Source organism: Sorex araneus, chromosome 1 (assembly GCF_027595985.1).
Source record: "Sorex araneus isolate mSorAra2 chromosome 1, mSorAra2.pri, whole genome shotgun sequence".
NCBI classification, from domain to species: domain Eukaryota; kingdom Metazoa; phylum Chordata; class Mammalia; order Eulipotyphla; family Soricidae; genus Sorex; species Sorex araneus.
In genome coordinates this window covers 292586297-292603798 of record NC_073302.1, presented here as the reverse complement: position 1 = coordinate 292603798, position 17502 = coordinate 292586297, and the positions used below count along the sequence as shown (strand labels likewise).

Below are 17502 nucleotides of genomic sequence, written 5' to 3'. Positions count from 1 at the left end.
CTGGGCTCACCTTTGTCCTCAATATGTGACCTTTGAGCAATGACTTAATCTCTCTGAATGCCTTGAAAAAAGTGAGAATTCTATTTAACCACATGGGACCATGGTAGAAATACTAAGAGAGAAAATAAATAACCTGCGTTATGGCCTAAGACACAGATGTCATTCAGTTCCTTGGCCTATGTCATGAAAGTCAGTGTTTTGGAATGCCTTGTCATCTCACTGTAGGGGACTCGCACCACACTTGGTTTCGGTTTATGGTTCCACCTTCAGTGCTGGTCCAGTTCTCAACCTCAGTTTCTGTCTCTGTAAAATTAGAAGATGTTTTAGGGCTGTTAGGAACACAAATGAGCTCATTTATTTGAAGTGGCTAGGACAGTTCCAGGAACAGAGGAGGCTTAAATGTAGGGAGTTATTATTAGTTGTATCATTTTCAATGAATTATTTATACAAAAGGCTAAAGGAATAAGTCAACTTCAGGAGATCTGCCATAGAACTTGGTGCCTATAACTACACCAACAATATATAACTATATTGTATACTTAAAATATGTGAAGAGGGGACTGGAGAGGTAGTACCCTAGATGAGCTCTTGCCTCACTCTCAGCCAATGCAGGTTCGATCCCCCATATCCCATATGTTTCCCTCAGTCCTGCCAGGACCAAGAGTAATCCTAAGCACAGAGCCAGGTATGACCCCCCTAAGTACAGCCCTTAAGTACATTTTTTTTTGCATGGGGGGTAGACCTTATGTTAAGTGTTTTGCAGGAAGAGAAAAATGGAAGATGAAGGGTGAAAAGTGGAAGGGGTAGGGAACAATAGCAATAAGGATGCAGTTTGGAGCTGGGAAGCAGTGGATATGACCTTGTAATAAACAGTGGTTTCCTCTCACTGAGCTCTAGGGTACATCCAATCCGCGTAGCCTTTCATGTGCCAATCATACTCTGATAAACATGGTTTCCCAAAAAAATAACTATTTACTGAGGCTATCACTATATCACTGTATCACTGTCATCCCTGTTTCTCATTGATTTGCTCTAGCAGGCACCAGTAACATCTCCATTGGGAGACTTGTTGTTACTGTTTTTGGCATATCAAAATTGCCACGGGGAGCTTGCCAGGCTCTGTCGTGCGGGCGGGATACTCTTGGTAGCTTGCTGGGCTCTCTGAGAGGGGTGGACGAATCAAACCTGGATCAGTCACATGTAAGGCAAATGCCCTACCCACTGTGCTATCACTCCAGCCCTACTGATGCCATAAGGTAAAAATAAAAAAATCTCAAAAAAATTCCATTTTGGATCATCTCTAAAATATGTTAGTCCTCGATATTCTTTCTTCCATTTCTGTTAAAGTAAAACAATGTTTGTTTGATTTGTATCTGCTTTTTAAAAATCACTTCTCCATATAATCAGTGTTATGGATGAATGTTTCCTACCCAACAAAATTAAAATCTGACTTATAAATGAGGTACTTGATATATATTTTCCATTCTTAACCCTAAAGTCTCTGAAACTATCTACATCGCGGACCATGTCTCTGCCGCCTGAATTAAGAAGGCTCCTTGCCTTGCTGCTCAGCTCTGAGGGGCTTTCACGGGGGTCTCCTGCGGGGTTTTGCACAGGAGCATCTCACAAAGATCTGCCCGTCAGTGTCTAGGTCCCGGGAGGTCGCTCTGTCCCAGGCTTTCTCTCTAAGAGCTGAATCTCTTTTGTGTCCTCAGCAAATGATGCGGTCCTCAGTTTTCCACATGTTCATCCTGAGCATGGTCACCGTGGACGTGATCGTGGCCGCCAGCAACTACCACAAGGGAGACACCTATAGACGGCAGTACGACGAGTTCTACCTGGCAGAGGTGAGCAGCACCCCGCGGCGGGGCGCAGACCCCTGTTCAAGGGAACACTGAGCTCCCACTGCCTTTGGCAGGTGGGAACATTCCTCCACTCCTCAGGGCTGGTGTGTGCTCTGCAGAAGTGCTCTCTGTGGTCCCTGTGGAGTTCCTTCCTGGCACCCCGGGCCCAAGGCAGCTCTTCCATGCATCAAGGTGCCAAGGGTACCACTGGACCCCGCATCTTGTCCTGCCTGCTGTTTTCCTCTCTGCCTCTTTTCCTCTCCCTTTCTCATCTTGCTTTAGTCTATTCCCTGCCAAGTGTCAGCTCTTACTGATTCGGAAGATTGAAAATGAGGGACTCAGGTCAATGAGGACAAGTTGGGGGTGAGGGAGGCAGCCCAAGCCAGCCCACTGCAGGCACACGGAAAGAGTCAGTGTAATCATTCCTGCTCTACTTGAAACCCGGAGGGTGCCACCAGCTCTAAATCCTGGGGTGGAGGAGAGAACGGGCAAAGGGGACCAGTTTGCTGGTGAGGCATAGCTCTGACAGGTTGGTGGAGTGATACAAACATCAGTCATACTTCTGAAATCTACAGGTTATTGCTAACTTGTTTTATTTTAAAATTTCTACTACAAAAATACCTTAAAGAGGTAAGTCAGGAGCAGGGTGGTTGAATGATCACACAGAGAGCTGCAGCTTCTAGCTCTTACCACATTAAAATTTTGCAATAGTATGTATTGGTTCTGTTACTGTATTGATACTTGATTCCTAAATATTTCTTAATGATTTGCAAACAGTACTGTTTTTCCCTGCTGTGAAATTTATTTCTAAAATAAATATCAGAATTCAGTGATCACATATTTATGGGAAAATAGATTGAGATACAACTCTATAGAAACCCATTCATCTTATAAATGAGATCTATGTATACAGCTTCACTAGACTACAAGAAATTCAATAAATGAAAAGAAAACTTAAAACGCAGAAAGATCACAATTTGATTATTTTTTATTACAGAGCATTTTTCACCTAAAAAAATCAATTTGTCACATAGATGAGTGGTCTTCCAGATTCAGAATTCTCCCAGTGCCTTTAAAAATGGTTTTGATTTATAAAAATACAATCCACCCCCACACAAACTTTATTTTAAAAAGGAATTGATATATACATCTTATTGAATATAAATATCTAGAGAGGTATAAGAAGCTCTGCAGCAGTCGCTCAGGAATTTCCCTTTTGTGAAGGTTTGTCTTCTGCACCAATGTATCATTAGAACTAGATTTTCAGTGAAGTAGTCTCTGTGTCATGCCACTGCCAAATGAGACTTAAGAACCCAAATCCTACAAGGAGTTTACTGTGTAGCAAGAAATATAGGCAGAAAGCAATAACAAGGTTTTTGTGTGGTTGAGGATAAATGAGAGACTCATGAAGAAATTTCTGTACATCTATCTGACACCATCTGAAAAAAATTAGAAATGTGTGCCAATCTGATGCACATCAAAGGCAGGCAGAAAATGGCACCCATGGTCTACTTTGCAAGAATCCCCATCAAGTGACTTCTGTCTGTCCTCTGAAGTTGGCAGCATGGCATGTGTCCAAGCTGAGGAGGAGATGACGCAGAAGGAAGCTTACGGAGAGAAGGAAGAGGAGGCAGGTACCCAGGAAAAAGCAAAAAGCCAACTAAAGACACATCAGGGCAGCACTGGAGATATGCAACTTTGAAGGTCATGTGTAAAGGAAGACTTTCCCCCTCCAGGCTAGTGTGTCTGAAAAGACCAGAGATCCCTGAATGTGGGTCACTGGGACGAGAGCTGAAATGATGGCCTCGTGCTCTAGACTAGATATGCAAAGTGAAAGTGCAGGGAGAGGGAAAAGGGCAGAGGACAGGATCATGACTCGCCAGATGGCCAAGGAACAAGGCTAGTTGAAGTGATGGAGTAAGAAAACTGGAAGGTAAAGGTCTTCAGAGAATGGATCCATGGTTTACAATTCCAGAGCCATTCTGTGTAGCTAAGGACTCAAAAAGCTAAGAGGACATTTTTGGATGTGGACGGCTTAGCCATGTCAATGGAGGCAAGGCAAAAAACAGCAAGGCTCTCAAAAGAGAAGGTGTGGGTTGGCTTTCAAGTGGCATTAAGGGGCTATTAAGAGCAATAGTACTATGGGCAGGCGCTTGACTTGCACATGGCTAACCTCGGTTTGATTCTCAGCATCCCTGATGGTCCCTGAGACCTGCCAGGAGTGATACCTGAGCACAGAGCCAGGAGTAATCCAGGTGCGGCTTAAAAAAATAGATTAAATTTTTTTAAATGACATTAAACTTTGCCTGCCAGCCATCCTGAGACCAATCTGTGGGGAATGAACTGTAGGAATATGTGAGGGAGAGATAAAGAGGGGACACCACATGAAGAGAGAGGGTGTAAGAAGAAGTTCCCAGCGGAGGGAACACATCTCACAGAGTACCAGTGATGGATGAGATGTCTCTTCCTCACCACCATTCATTAGCTGTCTGGGACATCAGAGAATGAACATCTGGGAAGAACTGTTGTTGGGAGGAGTCAGACATTGGAACAGAACCAGTCAAGGGAAGGACCTAGAAAAAATATGGTGCAAAGAGAAATAAAAGGTAAAGCTTTCTTAGGATAAAAAGTGACTATGTAAATCACTGAAAATTCTTCTAAAATACAGGACTTAACAAAGCAATTCCAATGGTAAAGTGAAAAAAATATTTTATGAGTGGAGCTCATGGATGTGGATGAAATTGTTTCACATTGAACAAAATCCCGAAGGGTCCAATGAAGTCAAAGAAAGGCAGTCAGCTAGATGAGAGAACTTGACAATCGTATTAGAATGATAAAGAGTCGGTCAGAGGAATACTGGGTATAGAAATGACTATACATGGTTAGGGGTAGGTGATTTCTCTCTGGTGTGAGCAAACTATCTGCTGAGAGAACCTGGACAATAGGGATTTAACATGTGTTTTATGTCCCTGCCAGAGTGGGCACTCAACCATGGTAAATTGATCCTCTAGGATACAGGCTGTCAACTTGGGAATGGCAGCAAGACAGATTCCCTTAGTAAATTTGACTTTTTTTAATTAAATTAATTGCTCTCTTGATGGTCAATAGAGGCTTGTCAATTTATGATCATGCTAAAGTATGTAAGTCTTATTTGGAACCGGTGAGTATGGCCACACCCAGTGAGACCCACAGGCTTAATTAGCAACAACAGAGATGAATTGACTGTGTCTTTTGTGTGTGCTAATTGTTGCCCCTTCCCAAAGCACTGAAACTACTTTCTATTTTAATAAATTAGGGAGTGGTCATTTATTTCACTTTAGAAATCCATTGGCTCTGCTTTATTCCTGCACTCCTGATGTACTCACCATACATTCCGTCTCTGTTGATTAATTTGAGGTACCTGAGTTGTCTGAGTCATTTTTGGCCTTTATTAAGATTATGTCATCACTGTACACAAGAGTTAAGGTAAATTGTTTTAAAACTTTTCCTTGAAGAGCCAGAATGGCAAACATTTTAGTTCTTGGCGCCATAAACTCTCTGTGCCTTCTATCAATTCTGTCTACCGTTATGTTCAAAAGTGAGCATGGTCTCTGAATGCATCCAGTTCAGCTTTGCTTAAGAAAATAAGCAGTGGGTTCAGTCTTGTTCTAAGCTAAAGAAATGTGTCAACTAACATCTTCATGTATAAAATTTAAATATACTGGGGCTGGAGCGATAGCACAGCGGGTAGGCATGTGGCCCACCCGAGTTCGATTCCCAGCATCCCATATGGTCCCCCAAGCACCACCGGGAGTAATTCCTGAGTGCAGAGCCAGGAGTAACCCCTGTGCATTGCTAGGGTTGACCTAAATAAAGCAATAAATAAATATACTAATACAACAATAATAACCACCATTGGGGGGACTCTGTGGCCAATTGCTTTAAAGGAATTAATGATCTCATTTAATCCTCAAAATGACTATAATAGCAACAATCCAAGTTTATGGACTGGAATAACACAGTGTTCAAGGCAATAGGATCCTGTAATATTTCAAAAAGCTTATTTTTAAAACAGATCACAAAAGGCTTTTAGGGAAGTAATTTCTTGATTTCCCACATACACTGGAATAAATTACTTTGAAAATCCAAAATAAACCACTCCACCCATTAGGAGTCAACTCAGAGTCAAAAAACATATTTAAGCATAAATTAAGCTGCTTAGATTCTTTTGTGAAGCTGGGTACTTGCTATGCAACTTTGGAATAATTAATCTAAATTTAGAATTAGTTAAGACATGAGAGAAACTTTTCATTGTTTTCCAGGCTATGCATAAACAGTAAAAGGTAAGAATTTTGAGGTCTAATTCTGATCTAAGAGAATATAATATTATATAATACTTAAGAGACTACAATGTTTTCTTATGAGCATGATTGCATTTTAAAATGACTCCTTTCGTTCCCTCTGTTATAAATAGTGATTTGTGAGCAATAGTTTATTTTCTTTTCCAAAAAGTATCTAAGTATTTCTGTGTGCCCAATGGGCTCTACATTTAACAAACTTATCCATGTTATCTACAGATGAGCGAGCAATTTATTAAAATGTCTTCTTTTGAGAAACTCACAGATTGATGGAAGGGTTAGAACAATGAAAAAAAAAAGTAGTTTCATACTCCTCACTCCAGAGCATTATCCCTTTTACTTTTGAAGACAAGAAGCAGAGAGAAGATGAAATCTGGGTTCCTTACTGCACAGTAAATGAAATAATATATCCCGAGATTTGCAAGACTGTATCTCTCTAATGCTGAGTCATTGCAGAGATGCCACTTGGATATAAAATCCTTCATCTACTGCCACTTGAAAGGTCAGAGCAACAGGACTGCACCCTGATGCCCACTGCCGATGGCAGTTGATGGCAGACCAGAAGTGAAGCAAGAAAAAAAATTGGCCATAGATTTTTCACTCCGGATATCTTTCTCCTCAGCCATAGTTCTACACCTTCCTCCTGAGATTTCTCCTACATGGAAGAGAATCTGAAGAGATTACTTGCCAAATAGCAGTGCCTTGATGCAAAAGTTCTGTTGAAATTTAAGTCATTGATCTGAGAATTTTTTCTAGCGGCTATAGCTGCACAATACGTGAGTGTTTGTTTCAACGCCGCAGTAAAATGTTTCAGTTACTGAACCCACTTCCACGAACTCGAACATCACTTCTATCGTGGCAGAGAACGGACCCCATGATCAGCTCTGGGGTTGTCAGCTCACAGCTGATCAGGGTCGTTCTCTGAGGTCACAGGTAGCTTGAGAAAGTGAGTGTAGTTCCATGATAGGAAGATCGCCACCCAGGGGAAGGGCGAAGGCAGTTAGGACAGAGAAGAGGCCACTGTGCCTACGATAGCTGGAAATGATCACTCAGGACACAAGCAGTGCCGAAAGGAGGTAAAGGGATATGCGTGGTACCTTTTCAGTAACAGTATTCTAACAGTATTCAGTCACAGTATTGCCGACGACAGTGCCTAGAAGGAAAATGAGAGAGAGAGAGACAGAGACAGAGACAGAGAAAAAGAGAGAAGGGGAGAAAGCAAAGTGTTTGCCATAGAGGCAGGCTGGGAGGGAGTGGTGCTGGGAGAGGGGGCAGGAGGGAAACTGAGGACATCATTGTATTGGGAAATGCATTGGTGAAGGGACGGGTTATATAATATTGACTGAGACTCAATCAAGAACAACTTTTAAACTGTATATCTCATGATGATTCAATAAAAATAAATATTTTTTAAAAAAATTAGTAAATAAAAGTCATCTGAGCCAAACCAAAGATGCTGAAATTAAATTCATCTTACATTTGCCCAAGAATGGACCTCTTCATGCTATGCCAAGAAAATCCAGTGCATCTAGGATCCTGTTTTAATTACATATGGTTATTTTGCCATGAGTGAGCATTACTCTTTATCCAAGCATCTTTTGAGTATCTATCTTGAATTTCACAATGTTGAAATCAATTTCAACATAGAAAACTAGCATTTTTTTTCAATATCCACCACCCAGTTTTCCAACAAAGTAATGTTTATTTCATCATTGGTTCAGATATTTTTATTCAGAAGTTAAAACTATCTCTCTGGATCATAGAACCAGGTTTTGAAAAGGCATTTAAAGGATGCTGGCCCTTGTGATATTGGAGATGAGGCATTTCTTGTTATCAGTCACGTGAAAGCCTGATCTCATTCTTCATATGATAAGCTTATGTATCTTCCTATCTCTCGAGGCCTGCAACTCCCTGTGTGTTTTGACCAGAGCAGACACTGGCTCTCCGCTTCTATGTGTCTGTCACATTTGTGGTCACTGGGAAATTCACCTGGGTTCCAACCCTAAGGTATCTCAAGTTGCCGTTTAGTCTCTGATTGTTGTGTTTCAAGCAAAAGGGTGTTCATATAACACAGACTCATTTTGCCATCTGTGGGAAGTATTTTCATTTAAAAAAGTAGTTTGTGAGCCTCTGACATTGGTTTTATAATATTCATTAAAATAAAATTAAGTAAAGGAGTCACTTATGTTGCTTCCAACAAAATCCAATACCCATATTTCAGCTCATTAATCATAATAAATTACCAAATTTTTTTTAAAGCAACTCATTTTTTCAAAATAGCATCCTTTCACATGTTCATTGTTTAGCTGACTTTTCTGGGAAACTAATTAAGTTTCTTCTGACAATAACTTTGTGTGTATGCTTTTAAAGGATTTTTTGTATTATCTTGTTAAAGTGAAAAATAATATAATTATCATATTCTTGAGTGCTCAGCCATCTGTCTTAAAAGTTGACTCTTCAACTCTATATTAAACCAAGAATAGGTCTGAACATGGTACCACTAGGATTATGCAGGCGGTCTTTTACTTCAATGTTATTTCATTTATTATTTAGGAAAATAGGGTTACCTGAATTGAGTTTCTCATGGAGTTTTGTTTTATAATCTTTGGTGATAAATGTGTAGTAACTTTCTCATGAATATACATTATGCTTCTTTAAAACTATAAAGTAGAGGCTGTAACCTACATTTGAGATGATATATTTCAAATATCTTCCACGTACGGGTAGTATTTCTACCATTTTATTTTCTCAAGTCTGCATAGTGGGGTCAGTTCATTTATAATTTCTCACCTTTAAATGTTTTTACATTATTCATTGAATTAAAAGGGCAGTCATTTTCCCTTCAGTTTTCTATTTGGCTTCAGAAATTTGGCAGTTGTGTTATTTTACCAGCTAGCCACACAAATCTCATAACAAGCTCTTTTGGAAAACAAGTATGTGAAGCTAATGTCTTGCACTTTTTACACTCAATAAAAATCTTTTCACAAATTAAACCTGCCCTGAGAACAAATATCATCCTGTTTTTCTTAGCAATGACAGCTTTAATTTTTGTCTCCATTCATGATCGATAATTTCCTTGAAAAGTTTTACTATTTTCATTAAATAGAATATGTGTTATTAAGGAATGGAAATTTGGAAGAAAAACAAGGAGAGATGGTGTTTCAAGAACTCAGAACCTGCATTCCTGAAACTACTAGTTCAACTCAGCTGTGTTGACACGAGAAACAAACGGTATTTATAGAGCAGATCATCCACAGAGAGGAGACAGATCTAAGCGCTGTAAAATTTGTCTAGAGGAGTCAGAAGTATGATGTTTTTTCTTATGTAGTAGTAATAGATGTATGTTGTCTGTTGACAGAATGTACCTGTGCTATCTGACTCCCGTTTGGGTGCTGGTTCCCAGTAAACGATCTGAGGGGATGTGGACCACCAGGGGTGTGTCTCAGACACACAGCTTACATGTTGAAGCTCAGGGTTCAATCTCTCACCCTGCTGGGTGTGGCCCCCTGATCCCTAAGCACCACGGGGTGTGGCTCCCACGAAAAAATGGAAGAAATATGAATAAATAAAAAGATTCCTAGCGTAGGGTTATTTTTACAAGTTGTAAAGAAAATGCAGTATCAAAGAGGGTTGTTAAGACAATCCAGAGAGAGAGTACACCAAGTCAGGGGCTGGCCTTGCATGTAACTGACCTGGAGTTGCTAATTCCCGGCACCATCTAGAGGACCCCAAACCTACCAGGAGTTATTCCTGAGCACAGATCCAAGAGTCAACCCTGAGCAGAGATTGGTGTGCTCCCCAAAAAAATGTAAAGTGAAAAGAGTGAGTTGTTTTTTTTTTTTTGTCTTTCCATTGCTTGGCTTTATCTCCCCCCCCCTTTTTAAAAATAACTACCATGAGATACACAGCTCCAAAGTTGTTTGTGATTGGTTTTCAGTCATATAATATTCCAACATTATAGTCTGAGGCTCTTCATGTTACTGGAGTGAGCAGATACCACTGGGCTACACTAGCATGTGACAGGGACGAATGGAGACATTACTGGCTCGAGAAAATCGAAGATCGATGGGATGATAAGTGATACAAGTGACAAGTGAATGTGCCAACATCCATCCTAGTGTACATTCCCCACCACCAATGTCCCCAGGGAGAAAAAATGTGTTTTTTATGATCAGCAATAATTTGATTTTTCACTCATTATTTGGTATCCCTGTGGCTCCTCCCTTGCCTGTGCTGTCAGCTGTGATGACATGGGCTTGCACACATGGCTGGCACACACTCAGTGATCGTGCTAGCTCTCTGAACCACAGTGCTCACCATGGTCGGCACTCCTTCCGCTGTGGTGCGCACACGCATGCGCCCCGGGGTCATGCTCCTTGGTCGGGTGAGCAGGCTATGGTGGTGGTGCTCCCTGGTCTCACCACAGTGCTCATACGTGTGCTCACCATCGGTCCCATGCCCCGCTGTGGTGCTCCCACACCATTTTGCTTCTAGGGCTTGCTGGGGTTCACCCCTTATGACAGTGCTTGCACACACCTGGCCATTGGAAAGCAGGAAATTAATCGCAGTGCCAGGAATCCAGGAATGCCTGCTGCCCAGGCTCCGACTGCAGGCGCATCTGGCTACACGTAGGACACCAAGGATTCTAACTCCTCCCTGTTTGCAGGGCAGGTGCTCCGAGCCACCGAGTTATTCCTCCAGACTTGGTGGTCCTTACCACTGGGTGCTCCCAATTTATTCTTCTCGTTCTCTGTGTGACGTCGTTGCAGAAAGGATAGTGCTCACGTCCCATCTTAAGTTCCTGCTGAGAACGGCCAGTTCCAGTGTCTCACCACAATGGAGACATCACTGGTGCCTGCTCGAGCAAATCGATGAACAACAGGATGACAGTGACAGTCACAGTCACAGTGACAGAAGATGCTGTCACTTTGGGATTTGTGTTTCTCAAGGGTCTGGTCTGTATTTGTAACGACTCACAAGTTAGGTTAAAGAATAGGCATTTGATCTCAGGAGAATCGGAATTCAGAGTGCTAGTTGGAGAACCAGTGGGAATGTTGGTATTTATGTCTAATCGCATAACAGTTTGCTAAATCCTTTTTTAGTGCCTTTCAGTGTCTCCGAAAAGCATATAGTTTTCCCAAAGAGCAAATAAAAATGCAAATGTATCCAGCCGAATATTTGATTATGAAATACTATCATTTAAACACATTCCATCTGTCTTTTTGATAGTCAATGCAAAGTAAGTAAAGTGATTAATAGTATTTATATATAATTAGACAATCTCTTTAGATTCATTTGGTACATTGATCGGTAGTTGCCTGCTTTTTTAAATGAAAAAATGATGGGGGAGCACTTAGATGTGAATAGCATTTCTTCCTGTGGAATAAAATCCCTGTCTGGAAATAAGAATGAAGGAAAGTGGGGTGATGAGGCTGAAGGGGGAGAATTATTAAAGGGAAACAAGGTCCCCAAGCATCCGGTCAGCTGTGGATGGTCCCTCACGCTGGACCCCCCTGAGTTTTAGTTTTGCCAGAGATGCCCTGGGATTATGAAAGCTCAGAGCAGGTCCTGGACTTCCTGACACTGTTTCAGTTGTGGACTAAGAAACCAGCACCAACAAGGGTTGCCTCTCCTAAACACAGAGCAGAGATTCTATGTGAGGCAGTAATTCCCTGCAAGAATTCAGAGAAACAGCCATCTGCCGAAGAAAGGCTGTGGTCCACAGAGATCCCAGAGGCTCCTGCTAATCTCTCTGAGCCGAGCTGGGAGAATCCCCAGCAGCACCCAGCTGGGAACGACGCCTGACCCAGAGCCGCCTCCTCTAGCTGCTCAGTCAAGAGGCTCTTAGTTGCCACCGAGCATCACGGCTCTGTCTGCTATCACTCACCTGCCGCTGTGTACAAGAGCACAAATGGCAAAAAAGTCCAAGAACACGGAGCTGCAAGCAATCAAAGGCGCATCACTCTGCCGCAGAGGGACCCAGAATGGAGCTGAGCCACCGACGGGAGTGCCTAGCGCTGGAGAGTCTCAGCCAGAGAGAACGGATGGATGAGGGATGGATCTGTTTCCATGGTTTTGGGACTGGTGATTAAGGCATGGTAGGGATTTTCTAGAGCTTTGGAATTTTCACAAAAATGAGTTGAAAATTTGTTCATTGTGCAACTCTTATGGGAAAAATACCATCTATTATGGGAAAAATACCATCCAAACAAGGGTAGAAATCAAGAAGGAAAGCCATAGAGTCATATGTGCATGCTACATCCATGGAAAACAAAATATGGAGCCAGTAGGAGAAAATGCAAATGAATGGGAAAAGAACAGTTTCCTACATGGGTCTGAGCATGACTTGGTGGATTGAAATGTTTCATTAAAACTAGAAAGAGTAACCCAAGTATGCGGGGCTTGTGACTGAAAACCCCAGGCTCAACTGAACCAGGAATGTGACCTCCCCCTGATCTCCTGCTATTTCTGGCATCTTGGCAGTCATACTAACAAGTTGCCACTGACACCATATAATCTCATTAAAGGTCATGATCTAGAGACTCAATAATAAATCCCTCGGAAGAGAGCACAGAACGATACGCCATAGCCATGCCAGCAGACCCCATGCCAGGCTGTTTCATCTGGGGCAACCCGGAGGGGGGCAGGTGAGGTCCCTCCCCACCCCAAAAGATCCAGCCCTGGCAGCCGAAAACCTTCAGAACTCAACCACGGTCAGGCCCACTCTCCACGTGTGCTCGGACGAACCTCACCCAGGAGTGAATCTATTCCTGGACTTATCATACTTTGCACCACTAGTATACCAAGAATATATGCTTGGTATATTAATACACCACTAATACACCACATTTGATGGGGTTTAAAGTAGAAGGTAATCAATCTTAGGGAGAAATATATTTATACATATATATATATATACACACACACATGCACACAGATTATATATATGCACACAAGGCCTTTAACAACATGTTCTAATCTCATAGAAGGGCTTGGTGGCTCCTGAGTGAAATACAACAATCTTTACACACTTTCCACTAAGAAACCTTTTTTGTCTAATTTTTAGTGGATTATTCATAACAAGCAATACAAATTAACTTATTTCGATTCTGCTTAGGGGGTAGGGCTTGAGGTTCGGGATGGAAATATGGTTATAGGAAGGTGTAATGGTAGTGGAGTTGGTGTTCGAATATTAAATGTAATCAAATATTATGAACAACATCACTGTCACTGTACCATTGTAATCCCATTACTCATCGATTTGCTCGAGCAGGCACCAGTAATGTCTCCATTGTGAGACTTGCTGTTTCTGTTTTTGGCATATAGAATACACCACAGGTAGCTTGCCAGGCTCTGCCATGGAGGTGAGCTATTCTTGGTAGCTTGCCGGGCTCTCTGGGAGGGGCAGAGGAATCGAACCCAGGTCGACTGCATGCAAGGCAAACGCCCTACCCACTGTGCTATCGATCCAGCCCATTATAAAAATTAAAAAATAGAAAGTAAATGAAAAGGGGGTACAGTCCTAGCAACCTTTCTTGTTTGTAAATGTAGCACTACACTGTAGCACTGTCATCCCGTTGCTCATCGATTTGCTGGAGCAGGCACCCAGTAACGTCTCCATTGTGAGACTTGTTGTTACTGTTTTTGATATATCGAGTACGCCACAGGGAACTTGCCAGGCTCTGCCATGTGGGCGGGATACTCTCAGTAGCTTGTCAGGCTCTCTGGGAGGCACAGAGGAATCAAACCTGGCTCAGCCACGTGCAAGAAAAACATCCTACCCGCTGTGCTATCTCTCCAGTCCACACATGTTCCACACATGAACATAGGAGTCCAAATATCTTTTTTGAATAGATTTTTGGATCCTTGGAGTAAATACCAAAAAGTGGAATTGTCAGGTCATAAAGAAGCTCAATGCCTAGTTTTTGGAAGTGTCCACCATATTGTTTTCCAAAATGGCTGGACCTGTCCACGTTGCCTTCCAGAGTGAGTGGGTGAGGAGTGAGGAGGTTCCCTTTGCATTCACATCCACACCAGTATGGATTGCCTTTGTTCTCTGTGACGTGTGCCAGTCTCATTGGTGTGAGGTGATATCTCACTGTTGTCTTGATTTATATTTCCCTGATGAGGACTGATGCAAAACATTTTTTTGTATGCCTTTGGCTGTCTATATCATTTCTTTGAGGAAGTTTCTCTTCCTCTTGTCCTCACCATTTGTTGATAGGTTTGTTTGGGTTTTGTTGTTATTGTAAAGTTCTAATATTGCATATATATATATACACATATATATACATATATATGTACATATATATATTTTATTGAATTACTGTGAAATACAGTTACAAAGCTTTCATGATTGAGTTTCAGTCATACAGTGACCAAACACCCATCCCTCCACCAGTGCACATTTCCCACCACCAGTATCCCGGTATCCCTCCTACCACCCCACCACCCCCACTGCCCTTATGGCAGGCACTAAATCTTGGCTATTAACCCTTTGTCAGATAAGGGGTGGGAAAGTATTTTCCTATAGTCTGTGAGGTGTCTTTTTATTCTGGTCACCATTTATTTTGTGGGGCAGAAGCTGCTTAGTTTGATATGGTCCCATGTGTTTATCTTTGCTTCCGTTTGCTTGGCATTTGGCATTGAATTTCTGAAAATCCCTTTAGATTCAGTGTTGTGAAGTATTCTGCTTTCCTCAGTATGATTTGTGGATTTGGATCTGATATCAGTGCCTTTAATCCATTTTGTTTTGACTTCTGTACGTGTTGTGAGAAAGGGGTAAGACACAAATAACTTAAAGCAAATCCCCTGTTCATGGGTTGCAAGGATTTATATTGGACAAAATGACAATCTTGTCCAAAGCATTATTCAGATTCAATACAGCCATTATAAAAATATTCGTGACATTTTTAAAAGATGTAAGGTCAAATGCTGTTGGAATTTATATGGAGTAATAAAACCTCCAGAATAGCCAAAGCAATTCTAGGAAAAATGGGAGGCTGATCTTTCCCCAATCTTAAATTATACTATAAATCTGTAGGAATCAAAACAGTGCGGTACTGGACTAAGGACAGACTTGCAGACTAATGGGATTTGCTTGAGAGTCCAGAGACAGATCCTCAGGTATGTGGTCAGTTAATCTTTGTCAATGGAGTGGAAAGTATGAAGGGCAGCAGGGAAACCTCTTCAACAAATGGTGCTGGGAAAATTGAGCAGATCTATGGGAAAAAATCGTTTTCGAGCACGCAAAAGTAAAATGTATATATTGAACCTGGAACATCTTATTAAAAATTTTTTTAAGTAGAAAGTAGTGAGCTAATTAATAGATTATAGATTAAATAATAAGGTAGAAATAAGTAGAAATTATCATTTCCTCCTTGTTTCCACTGCCAATTTTTCAGCATTCCTATATAGTGGGTGTATTAGGAAAAGCTCTGTCACATGTAATATTTTTTCTTTTCTTCCTGCCTGTTTTCAGATTACTAGCCTTTAATTCACCAAGACAATGCAATGTATCACAAGAGCCTCTGATGTTGACCATCTGTATGTTCCTGGAACAAACCCCAGGTGTTGTTGCTAAAATATGACAGAAACTATATATTATATGGCTGTCCCACTATTGCAGAAGGATTAATGCAATTAACTCCAAAATCAATCATGAAAAAATCACCATCTGCTCATAATTTCATTTGCTTTAACACACATTTTTATAAGTCTCTGGGGGGTGGGGGATATTAAAAATACTATAATTGAGGTTTTTAGTAAAATAGATGTAAAAATCAGTGCAGGTTAAGTAATAGCTTATTTATTCAACAGAACCAAATAGAGAAGATAGAAACATATATGCATATATACATATATAACTAAGTACTAAAAGTGCATCTATATTTGCCATCATTATTAAATTCACAGAAGTAAAATTTACAAGCTAACAGTAACACCTTCATGAAGAAAATTTTCACTAAATAAATATTGTCTAAATAGGAAAACAGTATGTCCCTGAGAGACTATATTATTAATCCTTCTCAAGTTTTATTAAATATGTAAAGGTTAAAGAAAAAATGTTTAAAGATAAAGATCAGTGCATGTGAACTGATCACATGTCTCAGGTAGCCCTCAAATCACTGAGATGTTTAAAACAGACTGTTGACTCAAGGGGAAATCATTGTAGTTTTTAGGGCTGACCAAGATGAATGGCTTTAATATCTAAGGTTCCAAATACTGATAAGACAAAATGCTACCATAAAAAGTTTGCAAGCCTGTGAACATTGAAAGTGTTTGGGATAGAAAAAGAGCCTGGATGACCGATACACATATGAATCGATATCTGAGCACTTGATTGAAAAAGTTTGCCTCTGGGGACAGTGAAAACAAGGACAAGAAAATCGTTCCTAGCTTCCTGGAAGCTGGATGATTTGCTGTCCTGTTTTGTTTTTAACTGAATCACGGTGTGAAATGCAGTTACAAAGCTGTTTATGATCCCTTTCAGTCATACAGTGTTCCAACATCCAAAGCTAAAACCAGAGAACATTTCTACATTTCCCACCTACTCTTTGGCAGACGCTTTTCTTCTCTCTCTCTCTCCCTCTCCCCCTCTCTCCTCTGTCTCTCTCCTCTCTCTCCTTCTCTCTCTCTCTCCGTGTGCAGTGCAGATATTGAGAGGTTATCATGTTTGTTCCTTTACCTACTCTCAGCGCACAGTTCTTAGCCAGAGTGATCATTTCCAACTATCATTGCCATAGTGATTCCTTCTCTAGCCCAACTGCCTTCTCCCACAGCACTCGAGGCAGCTCCCAACCGTAGACCAATCCTCCTGGCTCGTGTTTCTGTTTTCTTTAGATATTAGTCTCATATATGTTATTTTATGCCCCACAAATGAGTGCAATCATTATATGTCTGTTCCTCTCCTTCTGACTCATTTCACTCAGCATGATATTCTCCATGTTCATCCATTTAAAAGTGAATTTCATGACTTTATTTTTCCTACAGGCTGCATAGTATTCCGTCATGTAGATATACCATAGTTTATCCATAACCCAAATCACAAGGGGGCGCACTCTGGAGAGGGGGATACGCGATGATGTGTAGTGTCATTCTGTTGTCCGCTGGCACTCGGGGCAGCTCTCTCTCACATGCGCTGCTCACGTTTGGAGTTTTGAGCCACTGTGTAAGGACCGGATTGAGACGGCTCCTCCTTGTGCTCTGCTTCTGTGTGTGCCGCTGTGCTCTCTTTTGTCTCTGCCTCTGTAGTCTCTCCTCTGGTCTCTTCCGACCTCTCTCTGTCTTTGCTTCTGTGTCTTCTTCTGTCTGTGTTGTCT

At 41.3% G+C, this 17502-nt stretch overlaps 1 protein-coding gene across 2 annotated transcripts in view; it reads left to right on the top strand.

The window, feature by feature from the left end:
• The window catches only part of NALCN (sodium leak channel, non-selective), a 330676-nt gene that overhangs the window by 125381 nt on the left and 187793 nt on the right, over positions 1–17502 (top strand). For both annotated transcript variants that reach the window (XM_055136147.1, XM_055135485.1), the window contains exon 11: positions 1716–1847. In XM_055136147.1, coding sequence (XP_054992122.1) covers positions 1716–1847 — 132 coding nt within the window. The remainder of the gene's footprint in view (positions 1–1715; positions 1848–17502) is intronic.